Raw genomic sequence first — 15,118 nt, forward strand, 5'->3', positions numbered from 1 at the left:
ACTACTACATTTGACACTATGAACACTATATACACTACTCCACTTGACAGTACAAGCCAGCTTCACAGAGTTCTATAGTTTATGCAAACAGTACGTGTGGCCTCAAGTGGAATTTATCCTTCAGCGAGGGTAGCACGTTTGCGGTCCACTGGGAGTCTGCGGATGACCCGTGTCCCTGTAGAGAGCTTCATTGTCAGATGGCGGCAGTGCATGTGGTACACCTGGTCTGTGGGTCAATCTTATTTGTGTTGTTGTTGGTCTATCAGAAGAAGAGCGGAGTTATAACAGACAAAGAGCTGAAGTGAAACAAGGGTTAACAACAGTGAAAAATGTCGACTGCAGCCACTGTCTGTGATTTTTGTGTTGAAATCTTTGATCTTTTAAGTTTTTTCACAGTTCTACTGTACCATTCCCATTGAACTCTGCTGTTACTCCTTTCCCTTTTCTCATCAAACCAATGTCAGCCAATCATCAGTTAGCATTTTGGAGGACTGCACGGGAGCATGTGTGCGATGGGTAAAAACCCTTCTTCTTGCTGTCTGAACAGAAATGTATATGCAGATGAACACATTTGCGCAACCCCAGTTTATGCCTAGAGACTGTTTGGTACCTTCCTGGCTGCCTCTAGGTGAAAAAGGTTGTGGCCAAATGATTGGCGATTGTTTGCTGGCTGTCACAAGGTGAAATTGGTCACACAGAGATGACAGCAGAGGTGCTGCAGGAAAAACCTCGTTGTGATTGCTTTAGTGGATAGCAGATTGCCAAAGTTGACAATTTGCTAGCAAGATGCCAACAAGTTAGAAGACCCCCAACTTGTCTGCAAACAGTCGCCAACTATTCGTTGTGCAGTAGTGTAACTGAAAAAGTGTAATGGAGAACATTTGCTTTCAAAGTAAGAGTTGTGTCTAACCATTACAGCCAACATATAACAATAGGCATAACTTATACTTTATGGTCTCTGTTTCTAGTTTCTTGCACTTTTCAGTTTCACAACTCCTCAGGAAGCATTAGGCAAGTGTTTATAGACAGGTTGGTGTCTTCAATCTACCATGGCAATCTACTAGTTTTTGGCATCAATTTTACCTAACACTTGGAACAACCATTCATAAACCATTTGGGAAATATACATTTTTTCCCCTAGCAGTCGTAGGTACTAGAGGGTGGCCAGCTGGTTTCTAGACCTGTTAAACTGGGGCTTTATCTAAAATGGACACTCATATTCCTTGAGAACATTTTGGCATTCAGACCGGAGGAGTCACTAGCCTTCCAGCTGAGGGCTACCTTATCTCCTGATCTCCTGAGCTGTAGCAGTTACCCAAAGAACTAAAAAAAAATTAAGCATAACTCACGAAAACATGGTAGTTTTTTTTTTTCTGTATCTTTCGCACATGGAATGGTAGAAAGAAGTGAAAATAAGAAAGGTAAAGTTAGAGGCCATTTAAGCCTTTAGTTTCAGCACTTTTCAGTTTTCAACTAATCATCATGGATGCAGATGATTAGGTGAGCGATTGATCACTTGAATAGATAAAGATGTCAATCATTCATGTCTGAATTGTTTTAAAGTCCAAAACAAATATTTATTTTTTGAAACAACAGACATATTTGGTACGTCTTTTGGTCCCAAAATGTAAAGGTTATGGATTTGATCACCAACTGATTTTATGCACAATGATTACAAGAGACAGCAGAAACAAACCTGTGTTGGTTTTTAATACTTACCATAAAGAAAGCAAAGACAGCGCTGACAAATTGAAATTTAAACTACTGTAGTAATGGCAGAAGATGTAAACTAAAGCCACATGAACATGACCAGTTGCTTAATCAATTCAACAGCTGAGACATTGCTACTGCTTGTGGTATATTTCTCATCAAAGCTTGGACCACAGTGGTAGAAAGACTACCTCTGAACACTTTCAGCAGCGTTCTCATACCCTATGAAGTCCTAATTACAGGTGTGCTGGACCAAAACACTGCAAACTAGGAAGGAGTTCCTGCAAACTGTCGGCTATTTGTACACGCTTTTCTTAATTAACATGTTTCACTCATTAGTGCTTCAAATTGCCTGATGAAAATTTATCAACCAAGATAAGGTCATTACATAAAACTAATAAGCATGACCGATTCAAGGATGTGTGATTCATTTTTTTATGAATAAATGCAGAGCACCAAAGACAGATGGAGAACTCTAGAGGTATGGAGTTGAGGTGAGGGAGGTTTGGGTGTGTAGATGCAGTGAGGAGGAGCATAATGTTTCAAAGGAAAAAGATAAAGACAGACAAAAGCAGATGGGAAAAGAGATGTGCTGAGAAAGACACAAAGGGTTGAGATGGAGAGAAACGCAGCGGCATGCATGGGTGGAGATGAGCATTGTCTGGTGTGCACTCTTTATCTGGATAGTGGTAATCTTGTCCTCAGTTCTCAACATTGCTACGCACCAGCACTTTTAACTAGCTTTGATAATGGGAGGAACAGCATCAAACTCATTAATTGAATTAGCTCTCTCTTTATCTCCACATCTGCCTGTGTCCACTCGCCCCGAAAAACACTCCGCCAACAACTACTCCTCAGCTAATTGACTCAAAGCTCCTGTGCAGCCCTGTTTCATTCTCCTAATTTATTGGTCCAGGTCCCAGCCTGGTTGTGCTGTCAGGGGCTACTTTCTAATTCAATTTTACCCCGTGCTGGTGAAGATTATTTCGTTTATGAGACAGGGATATAGAGCAACAGAGAAAATCCTAAAGAAAATCTAGGCTGTTATACCCAACAGCTTGCCTGTTTATATTTCATAACAGGATTTAGCTGCAGGTGTTTGAGAATTATGGAACACAGGCTGACTAAATAACCTAAATGCAATTTGGCCAATTTTACCCTTCTGTTGGTAGATTAAATTCAGCTAAAATACCTCTTTAAAATCAATTTGGAATATGCTTAACAATGAGTTTACCAACCAGAGCAATTTGCAATCTATTTTTTTTCCCTTTCATTGGTTTCAAGTATATATAAGTGCTGTGACCCTACATCACCTAACACCCCTTTGTAAGAGGTGTTAGGTGATGTAGGAACCAAAGGTACTTTTTGTGACACAGCTCAAATCAAAACTGTTGTGCTCACGTTCATTTATATTCACTAAAAGTTTTCTTTTAATGCTGACTTCCCCTAATGTGTTCATTCTTAGAACAAAAATCAAAACCCTTACCTGTTCTGCGATGAAACAATTATATTATTAATAATCTCTGGCTCTCTTCCAGAGCATGATTTTGTCCTCTCTTGCTCCCCTCACCCCAACAGGTCATGGCAGATGTCCACCCCTCCCTGAGCCTTGTTCTGCTGAGGGTTTCTTCCTGTTAAAAGGGAGTTGTTGTTGTTTTTCTCCTTAAGGGTAATACAAGGGATAATTTCTCTCCCTTTTCTTTTCATTTAAGCTAAAATTATTATAACTTAGAGCTCAAAACCTTTCAGGTAGCCTCTTGATAATGGCACTGACATAAATTTCTCTCTCTTTTGGTTGAAAATGTATAATCAGAACACACAGCAAATGCCATTGCTATATATATAATATTCCAGTTTCTTATCCATTATCTCTCACTTTAGCTTCTTTCCACTGCTGGATGTTTTCCCCATACTCTGGCCTTTTTCACCCACCCCGACACAACACCCTTCTTTTTTAATCCTCACAGCTAATCTGTTTTTCTGCTCACATACCTTTAACACCAAGATCTCCCCTGATGTTGAGACCGTTATGCTCTCAACATCACCCCCACCACCTACCTAACCTATTCTCCTCCATTATTATCAAAAGGCCATTTACACATCATGTAAGAAAGGATGCTTTTGAGTGACAGCAGGATATAATACCTGAAAGTGCAATCATTTGCTAAATGCCGTCTAGTCGTTATTATCTTGAAGTGAACTTTTCCTTTCAAGGTAATATGCTGTTCCTCATTTTCTGGGTCCTGGGTTTTTTGTTTATTCCAAATCTGTCCTGCCTCAGTTTTAACTGAGTATGTGTGTACTCTATTAAAGGTCATTAAAGGCAATTATTCCTGCATTTTTAATTTTTTCTGTCTCAAATCCTGTGACTGTCTATCCTGTCAGAGTGATAAAAATCGACCTATTGTATCCAAAGCAAGCTTTTGTTTTGAAATCTTCCCTGCTACTGCCACTGGAGGATGTTATATTACTACTGGGATCCTTGTCTTTCATTAACGGTCTTTTTTTTTTTTCTTCCTTTTTATATGTTTTTAAAATTCATGAATAATTAAATTCAATTCAATTGAATTTCTTTATTGTCCCACAAGGGGAAATTAGTTTAGCAGCAGGATAAAAATAAACAGAGCAATAATATAAAAATAATGACAATAATAGTGATAAAAAGTCAAAGGACAGTTATTTGCCATTAAGGAGACAAAATGCCATCTCCATTCATCTTCTTCCGCTTTATCCGGGGCCGGGTCACAGGGGCAGCAGCCTAAGCAGAGAAGCCCAGACCTCCCTCTCCCCAGCCACCTCCTCTAGCTTGTCCAGGGGAACACCAAGGTGTTCCCAGGCCAGCCGAGAGATATAATCTCTCCAGTGTGTCCTTGGTCTGCCCTGGGGCCTCCTACCGGTGGGACATGCCCGGAACACCAACCCCAGGAGGTGCCCATGAGGCATCCTTGTCAGATGCCCGAACCACCTCAGCTGGCTCCTTTCGATGTGGAAGAGCAGCGGCTCTACTCTGAGCCCTTCCCGTATCCGGATGGCTGAACTTCTTACCCTATCTCTAAGGGAGAGGCCAGCCTCCCTTTGGAGGAAGCTCATTTCCGCCGCTTGTATCCGCGATCTCGTTCTTTCGGTCACTACCCACAGCTCGTGGGCATAGGTGAGGGTAGGGACGTAGATCGACCGGTAAATTGAGAGCTTTGCTTTTACACTCTGCTCTCTCTTCACCACGACGGACCGGTGCAGCGTCCGCAGCACCAATCCGTCTGTCGATCTCCGGCTCCCTTCTCCCATCACTCGCAAACAAGACCCCGAGATACTTGAACTACTCCACTTGGGGCAGGAACTCATCCCCAACCCGGAGTGGGCACTCCACCCTTTTCCGGCTGAGAACCATGGCTTCAGATTTGGAGGTGCTGATCCTCATTCCCGCTGCTTCACACTCGGCTGCGAACCGTTCCAGTGCGAGCTGGAGGCCATCACCCGATGAAACCAACAGAACCACATCATCCACGAAAAGCAGAAATGAGATTCTGAGGCCACCAAAGTGAAAGCCCTCCGCCACTTGGCTGCGCCTAGAAATCCTGCCCATAAAAATTATGAACAGAATCGGTGACAAAGGGCAGCCCTGGTGGAGCCCATCACCCACCGGGAACGAGTCCGACTTATTGCCGGCAATGCGAACCAAGCCCTTGCAATGGTTTTATAGGGATCAAATGGCCCATAGCAATGGGTCAGACACCCCATACTCCCGTAGCATGTCCCACAGGACACCCTGAGGGACACGGTCAAATGCCTTCTCCAAGTCCACAAAACACATGTAGACTGGTTGGGCAAACTCCCATGCGCCCTCAGGTATCCTTGAGAGGATAAAGAGCTGGTCCAGTGTTCTGCAACCAGGACGAAAACCGCATTGTTCCTCCTGTATCCGAGGTTCAACTAGTGGACAAACTCTCCTTTCCAGCACCCTGGCATAGACTTTCCTAGGGAGGCTGAGGAGTGTGATCCCCCTGTAGCTGGAACACACCCTCCTGCCCCCTTCTTAAAGATGTGGACCACCACCCCGGTCTGCCAGTCCAGGGGTACTGCCCCTGATCTCCACGCCCTGAGGCGTGTCAACCAGGACAGCCCTACAATGTCCAGAGCCTTCAGGAATTCAGGAGACAAAAGGATAAAAGAAAACTGGAGTCTTTTAGTCTCCCCCCCCCAGGGTCTCTTTAAAACGGCGGCCGGAAGGCAACAACTCAAACTCACTGTGAAGTGGATGGTTCAAAAAATTAATAATAGAATGAGCCTTTCTAAGCACATTTCTATTGTAGATGGCCAAAATTCCATCTTGCCAGCACCCTGAAATTTTGCTAGCAGTTTCCCAACCGATTCTTATTCTTCACCGTCAGGTTAGCAAACCAGGCAGCGATACAAAAGGACATCACAGATTCAATAAAACTTCTATAAAACAAAGACAACATCTCAGATGAGACATTAAAAGATTTCATTTTCCTTAAAAAGAACAGTCTTTGTTGAACTTTTTTAGTAGTGGCATCAGCATGATGCCACTACAGTTTACGGTCAAGTACCACACCTAGATATTTATAACTCTCAACGATCCCAATATCAGCAGTTAAAATAAAAAGATCTCCTAGTTAGTGATCATCAACTGTGTATTACCAGGGTGTGTGCTTAGGGAGAGAGGGATTTCCCTCCTTCGGCTTGATTGTTTTTTATCTCCTGCGGGGATAAATATTCAACCCCCTCCCTCTGATTTTTAGCTCTTGAAACAGTCAACAGCACGAACATCAGTCAAATCAGAAACTGACTTTGACTTTTAGCACTTGCAATCTGTAAGAGCAGAGATGACGCTGTTTGGGGAGATCATCCAGATCTCGTTCTGCTTCACCGTTTCATGAACTCACTAAGCACAGCTGTTTCAGAGTCAAAACTATTGTTAACTAAATAAAAGAGAAGTGAAATGTATTCAGAGTGGCAGGAGGCTCACCAAAAATCCTAGAAGTATTCCTGCTGTGTGTCAAACAGTTGCCTGTTAGCTGATATTCGAATTCGTGACAAAGTTTAGTTATGCAGCTTCTTCTTTCAAATTGTTAACTTCCAGCACTGAAGCTTCTAACTGTAACATCCTGCAGTTATAATGGACATCTCTAGAAGAAAATACATTCACATTTTGTTGGCTTTGTTGGCAGCTGCTGTGAAGGGCTGAAAGAGATTAGCAGCCACACTCCTGTGTTTAAAAAAACAAAAAGAATAGAAAAAAATAATCATTCACAAGTTTGAATCTGGAGTTCGTGAACACATAGTTATTCCATTTTTACAAATATATTAAGTCATAAACTCTAAAGTCCTGCTCCTGATATTAGCAAAAGGATGTTTTCTTCTTCCCTGTATGGAGATCTTCAAATGAGAGTTAAAAAGGGGCACTTTGTAGGAAAGCCAAAGGCTGTTTTCTCCTGAATCTACTGTAGAGGAATATTTATTATTTTTTAAACTGCAACACATTTTATTTTGACAATTTGTTTCTCATGTCATTTTCACACATTTATTAACTTCATTAACAGGCCCCTCCCTGGGCCTGCTTTTTAGGTTTTTCCTTGTTAAAAGGGAGTTTTTCCTTCCCACTGTGGCCAAGCTTTTGCTTGAAGCGGGTTGTCTTATTGTTGGGGTAAGGTGGCACTGTAGAATTAAAATTGAATTAAATATGTATTGTATTCAGTTTTACTTCTCCTTGTCACTGTTTGCACATGTGTGTTTTCCCCAGTTGTGTCCACTTCCCCTAATTAACCCTGTGTGTATAAATAACTTCCACCTTTCTTGTCAGAGTGTCCGTGATCCTGTCCCGTGTGTGGATTTAGTTTTGCCTTGACTTTGCAAACAGCTTCAATAAACAGGTTTGTTTTATGCTTAATCCAGTCTGTCTCCTGGGGCCTTTACCTGTATGTCAATTATGGCATGTTAAACTGTTTGCACTGTTATATTTCTCTGGATCCCCTGTGTCTTAAGAGGAAATCGTGAATAGTACTCATAATAGTATTTATTTATTTATTTTAAAAAGTTAATGGCACCTCTTTATTTTTTATTTTACCCTTTTTTTATTTTGCACTGAGGCAAAACCTGTATAATTCCTTACAATAAACTGGAAATCAGAGTTAATGAAAAACGATATACAATTTTGTTGCAGGCTCTATAGTGAGTAGAAAGTGGTCCTAGTAGTGTATGAAGGTGATTCAGCCTTTACTGGTGGGGCCGCTAAGCTGGAACTACTGGCATCTGAAAACATAGATGCATGCATGTATATTTTATTCAGTGTGTTGGTTTGCTTGTCTGCCACCCAGTTTGGTCCAGCAGAGTGAAAAATCTCAACAACTGTAGGCTAGATTGTCATGACATTTGGTGCAGTTGAGCTCAAAGGAGAATTCTTAATGACTTTCTGCAGCACCACTATTAGATTTCTGTTTTTGAGTGAAATATTAGATGAATTCCAATAATATTTGAAACGGGCATACTTCCCCAAGCCCCAAAGCCACAATAGTTATCCACAATAGCTGGTAATTCCTTACCTAATCATCCAGGGCAATTACCAGATTGAAATATGTAACTTACAACACCTGATCTTACAGGATGTTTGCAATGTGTTTTTGTATTCTGTTCAATTTCCTGCTGTGTAAAGTGCGTTAATATTAATGCACATAGGTATTTCTTTCAGTATGCAAGATGGATGTAAGAGTGGAAGGTGTGCTGACATGTTATTTGGACTATGGCCATTCTGGTGTGTCATTTCTGAGCCTCAGTTGGGTGGAGTTGAAACCTGTCTTTTCTGACAACCTCATCTCATCTGTAAATACTCATCCCACTGATGCACGGTTTCATGGAATTAATGAGGCAGCTTCATGTGCTGATGCATGTGAAAGGAGAGCTCCCTTCAAATTGCTTTCCTTTATTGCCTCCCCCCCGTTTGTCCTCCCTCCCCCAGAAATCACATTAGCCAAACCAATCTCATTTACAACATGCCATTTGTTAATTCAGCCCCCTGCTCCGACCCTATAGGAGATGCTTTGTTTTTTACGTCAAAGAGTGGATGAATTTCAGGAAAAATAGAATATTATAGTAAGAAAGAAAGAACACAGAGAGCACATCGACACTGTAGTGGAGTGTAATTCATCAACTACAGCGTATTGATTAACTGATCATTTACTCTGAAATGCAGAGCATATTGTAAAAGTTAAGTTTGGCCAACCGCCCCCTGTAAATGCAGGTATCAGCATAAACAGACATATCAACTTGTTGTTCAAGTTCATTTTGCACCAGCTATAAACTGATGTGGAAAAGAAGGAAAATGCAGTGCATTTATTCTGTGAAATTGGAGTTTGAGATGTGATCAATGCAGCATACAGAATGCTGCATGAAATTAGTTGATTATTGGTCCTTTTGTAGTTCTCTGTCAGTGCTACATCTGCTTGCAAGTTTGTGGTAATTACTGTGCTGTGGCTAAGGTGACAACTTGGATACAGGGGGGCAGACAGCAATCAGCTGTCTCCTCCTAGTTATTGCCTGCGCCTTCCACACCAGCGGCCTTTATCTTTGCTCGTCAGAGGCAGCGACCAACACAAGGCCAGTTATTACCGCAGCAGCGACCATGATAAGATCAAAGGAGACTGGTTGAACATGGAAGATGTAATGACTGTTCTCTTCTAAGCACTGCTTCACAGAATGTCATGTCATCACCCCCCGTTAACGTTCATGTTTTTTTTCTTCCTTTACAAGTCTTTCAAAGATGCAGAATGAGGACAGTCTTCAATTATTTTGATGTAGGGGGAAAATTACCCAGCGCTGAAATTTTAGTGAATGAAAATGTTCCTTTCACCACACTTTTTTTTCTTTTTGTTCTCCGGTGTTTTACTTTAGAGCAGCTTTCACATGCCATCTATCTTCCTCTTCTGCTTCCTTTTCTACTTGATACATACGGCTACATTTGTGCCAAAGGTTTGAAAAAGAGCGGCTTGGCATGTTGTAAAAGAACTGGAAGTAACTTCATGTGACAGACGAGAATGCAGAAAGCAGCTGCTGACATACTGGAAGAAGGGGAGGTCATGGTTTCTCACTATCTCAGTATCCTCCCACAGACTGTGACCATGAGTAATGGAAGCGATTGCAGGGGGGAAAGGGTGGGACGCAGGTAGAAGTGGCATAAAAGCTGTAGATACTGGAGAGGGAAAAAAATGGACACAATTTGTCTGAAATGGTGCTTGGTGCCAAGTTGTTGCCCTTATTTTTGTTTGCAAAACAAGACTTGCCATACAAGATACTACAGTGTGTTTGCTAATTCTGTTTAACTTTTGCAGAATTTAATTTAAACTCACTAACCCTGACTCCTTAGTTCAGCTAGCATGCCATCTGTTATTTTGGTGTTACGACTGCTAATAGAATAAATCTGACTTGTAAACTTTTTCAAGCATAGACCATCCAGCAGCGTTCGACGGTTCTTAAGTGTTGTGCTTAACCTTTACAGTCTCTAATGTTTCAACTGCTGATTCTTCTCATTTTTCTCCGTTTTCCTTCTTCCTAATTGACGGTTAGCGGGAGTTACCACGTTTTCTCCCCCCCCCACACACACACACACCACCATTCTGGGATAGGCTCCATCCATTCCTTGTCATGCTCATGGATGGATGGACTTTTGACCAGTATATTTCTGTGTTTCAGGGTCAAGCTGAAAGATGGAGTGGCATTCTTGGGAGCTAGAGCCAGTAACCCAGTTATGTGGACGGTGAGTCAGGATGTCAGAAGTGAAGGTCACAGAGTTGTCACCCTGCACTGCCACAGGAAGGAGAACAGCTTCAGTCAAAGGTCCGTCTGACTCCCTCCTTCTACTGAATTAATGAGTGTGTGACTGAAATAATAACCTTACATCCCTGCTGAACAACCAAACAGCAGCACCCCGCTTGGTTTCTCAGGTGCTGAAAGAGTGATTGCAAAAAAAAGAGAGTATGAAGGAGAACATTATTAAATATTAATCTTTGGCACTGCCATTCATGCAGGTTCTCAGCTAGTCCCAAGTGTAGTCAATAAAATTAATTGTTTGAGGAACATAAAGTCTCAGGTATGCTTGGACTTAAAGGATAATTTTGGTAATATCTGATAGTTTTCTTTCTGTCTACATACCATTAGATACTTAAAAGGATATCTGAACATGTAGCATTGTAACTGCACATTAAAGTCATTCATCAGAATACATATACTTTGCCTCCAAATGCAACAAAAGCAAATGTTACACTTAAGTTTATTTTCAGCATGTTTTGCATAGGTACAATTTCTTTTAGAGGGGTTCAGGTACTGAGCACTTCGAAAAACCTCAGCCGACCCTAAATTTAGTATTGGACTTAAACACACATACATAGTCACACTGAGCATCTCAGCACACTACGCCTTCTGTGTACGCACAGCTTATTGAAATCCACTGTTACATAATGCATGATGCGTTAAGTATCAGTCAAACATGAACAGTCGTGCTGTGGGAAACCAAATGCACAGCTGAAAACGGTGAACAACAAATATGGTTTTCCAGTTAACATCTTGTACTATAGCAAACTTTCAAGTCTTATAAAATTAATTGAATGTCAAGTATACATACATTACATTAAGCAAGTTATTTAGACTTTGTTTTACTGCAGACACCTCTCGAGATTTCACGTTGTTGCAGTTTGGTACTGATACTTGATCCTTTGCAGCTTCTATCCAAAAATGTCTATAGCATGGTGTGATACTCCAATTACAAGCAGAGACAACTAGTGTTACATATAAAGAGGATTCAAGAAATATCAAAGAGCTGTTAGTATAAAAATCAGATTTCCAAGACAATAAGATAAACTGACACAGATGTGTAAGTATTATTGGACGTGTTAAAAACATTTTGAGATTGTGAAACCTTCGTGTGCTGGTAACTAGTAATTATGCTACACTTAAGTGGTTATCAGGTAAAATGTATATAAATATTATATACTTTATATGCTGAAATCTAGCAAACCTCTAATTTACAACTATACAATGCAATTACTTAAAAGTATTTACAAGAACAAACTTAGTTAAAGTCATTATGTGTCAAAAGGATTTAAAGCACTGCATGTAGGTGATTGTTGCTCAGAGGTCGCTGTTTTCAATCAGTGAGTGATAACTGTGTGCGTGTTTCTGTGCGTGGCAGTCTACAGTACTTGACATTCACTTCTGCAGCTAAATGGCTTTAGGAAAAGACAAAGTAGCTCCACACAGGAAGTGACACACCCCACTGGCTGGGTTGTTATTTCCTCCTGGGTGTCAAGGTGACGGCAGTGATGAAAGACAAGTCATCTATCATTTACATGTTTCTCTTTCACAGCCCTGCTGAGGGGAAGATACAGTGAATTATACAGGACTGCTCATATCAAGGTCATACATGTTGACTGCGTACTATACCTTGCAATTCACCACTCAGCAAAAGACTGCCTTGAAGTATTGAAATGACCACGATCCTGGGTTTTCAAGTTTTTTGGGTTATTCATCAAATTGAGTAATGTGGAAAATCTGTAACTTATTTAGTGTTCTGTTATTTACTACACCTGTGCATGAAATGACCATAACTGTAATTAAGGAAATCTCTTTGAGGGTTGTAAACTGGTAGACGGCAGCTGTCATTGTTTTTTTTTCTTCTATTTTATTGAAAAGATAAAAATATGTGGAATACATAAAAAATAAAGGTATGTAAATAACATAAAATACACAAATCACAGTATGCTTCGTCTCCTGAGCAGGGGGATCCCATTGTCCACTCTCTCCCAGAGGTTTTTCAAATAAACTTCACTGGTCAGAGTCCCAGCTGGTGGGCTGAGACTCTATAACAAAAGAAAAAAAAATCTAGAATAATTTTCACTTAAATACGTATCTAATCCTTTAACTCTCGTACTTGCTTTTGACATACTTTTTTCGTACTCATCAGTAGTATGTTCATAGTCAGGGAGACATTTTATTTGACTGCATTGACTAAAAGATATTGGTCAGATGTCCATCAACCTACTTTGCTGAGCATTAAAACAGAATCAGTAGGAGAGCTTCAAAGATGTATACCCCGAGGATGATGGCGGGGCAGTTCGACCTCAGTAGAGAGTTTGTGTGTTTTTGTCACTTCATCTGCCCACTTTCATTGGAGGTCACGAAGCAACACCACATTGCCTCCAGCAGTGTTCCCTGTCTTTTCTTGTACACATTTAGCTTTATTCTTTCCTGCTGTTATAATCTGTGTCATTGCATACTACTGTCAGTAAAAGTTTTAAACCTTTGGTGCCTAAAGGAGCAACTTTAATCCACCAGTGGATTAAAGTTGGAAAGTGTATGCAGATCTTCCCACAATATTTATTTTGTGCCAAAGTCAATGTAATACCAATGTCAGTGCACAGGGGAGGTGAGTCCAAGCGAGGTGAAGAAGAGAGTGCAGGCAGGGTGGAGTGGGTGGAGACGAGTGTCAGGGGAGATTTGTGACAGAAGGATGGCAGTGAAAGGAAATGTTTACAAGATGGCTGTAAGACCTACTATGATGTATAGTTTGGAGGCAGTGGCACTAAAAAGAAGACATGAGGCTGAGCTGGAAGTGGCAGTTAAAGATTTTCACTGGGAGTGACCAAGATGGACAGGATTAGAAATGAGTATATCAGAGGGACAAATCAGGTTGAGCAGTTTGGAGGCAAAGCTGAGATGGTCTGAAAACATGCGGAGGTGAAATAGTGGATATGCTAGACAAAGGATGTTGTTATGTAGCTTCCAGGTAGGAGGAAAGACCACAGAGCAGGCTCATGGATGTAGTGAAGGAGGACATGCAGAGGGCAGGTGTGACAGAAGAGGATGCATGTGATAGGGTGAGATGGAGGCAGGCCCCTAAAGAGACCAGCGGAAACAAGAAGATTTAATGTAATATAAAACCTTACAAAAGTTATAATAGCAAACATAGATTTTAGGGAATTTAGATGAAAGCATTTTTCCCTCTTAGGTAATGAAAACTGACAACGTAGCCACAAAAGAGGAAGAGAGAAATCTCTGCAGCGCCATGATCTATTAAAGTCAAAGGTGGACTTGGAAGCTATTTCGAGAAGGCACAGATAATCGTGATAAATAGAGATTACAGAAATAAGCAGTAACTGTTAATGTGTCTACCCTAAATAAGTAGGGTAGTATCATGAGGTCTCAGGTCCACTACATTTTAACTCACCATGACAAAATTTAGACTTCAGACTAAAAATCACATTTTAATCACATGTTTATACATTGTTCTGCAGGGCGTCATAAATGTCTCTTCCAGTTGTTTCCATCACTTTCCATAGGACCACAGTCCAAATGTATGTAGCATAGGCATTCAAACATACCAGTTGATTTTGTTTGTCAATGAGGCTTTCAGCTATCTCCAAAGCTGCAGGCCTCGTCAGCACTCCTGTTTTATGGCCTCTACCAACCCCCATCACCTCACTTCAGGCCTTCGTCCTGTGGGGGATACTTATGACTCCTCCACTCTCCATCCTCTGCAGAAAAACCCTTCTGTGGAAAGGGTGTTGGATCCAATTATCTTTACTGCTGTTATGAGCCCACCTGTTGAGTCACCTCAGAAGTCTTGTAGAAGTGGTCATGGTGCAACACCATAGCTTCTGGTTCCTGTGCTTTTCACAGAATCATGATGCCATCCTTGGACTCCTGCGCTGTCGATGGAGCGTGGCATGCTCCCCTCATCCTTCAGGTGCCCATCTGTTGTCCACAATCTCCTCTGTTGGCCTCTGGAAAGCCCCCTTAGCACAGCTCTCATTCCAACGCAGCTTCGTGGTCCTTGCTGTGGCTCCGAAATCTGATCTCATGATGGGCCCCAAACAGCTCAACCTTCGACCTCAACCACTGCCTGGGCTGTCTGCTATGCCTGGAATGGTTCTTGTTTCTCACTGGGCCTCTGAAGATTTCTCAGGAGATTCCTTTCAGCAATACTCTGACTGCTGCACCTGTATTTCCTTGCTAGGAGGAAAAACCTTCTATTTGGAAAGCACGTCAACCATCATCAAACCACACTCTTTAGTTCAGTGAACTTCACTTATGGACCATCAAAGCCTCATCTGAACATGGATGCACCACTTGTATAGGTGTAATACCTGTAAATGAACTGTTAATCCCACAAATCATTGCAAAAATCATAGAAAACATAGTTTCATGTTAATTCTGGACCCCTCCTCTTGACGCATGGACACCCCCATGTGTCAACTCATCAAACCTAGATTCCTGTCTTAAAGAAAAAGGTCAGCTAGATCATGTCCCAGGCAACATCAGGGTGTCTCTGAGTTAACTGTACCTAACTTAAGCTCAGTCAGCAACAGTTTCCTATACAGTTATACATTTTTCTTTAGAAATA

The 15,118-nt window shown here is 41.3% G+C and overlaps 1 protein-coding gene across 1 annotated transcript in view; it reads left to right on the forward strand.

The window, feature by feature from the left end:
- The window catches only part of si:dkey-112m2.1 (transmembrane protein 132C), a 175,523-nt gene that overhangs the window by 93,963 nt on the left and 66,442 nt on the right, over window positions 1–15,118 (forward strand). The window contains exon 4 of the mRNA XM_040000154.1: window positions 10,414–10,557. Coding sequence (XP_039856088.1) covers window positions 10,414–10,557 — 144 coding nt within the window. The remainder of the gene's footprint in view (window positions 1–10,413; window positions 10,558–15,118) is intronic.

The sequence above is a fragment of the Simochromis diagramma genome, unplaced genomic scaffold (assembly GCF_900408965.1).
Source record: "Simochromis diagramma unplaced genomic scaffold, fSimDia1.1 OVJJ01000596.1, whole genome shotgun sequence".
NCBI classification, from domain to species: Eukaryota; Metazoa; Chordata; class Actinopteri; order Cichliformes; family Cichlidae; genus Simochromis; species Simochromis diagramma.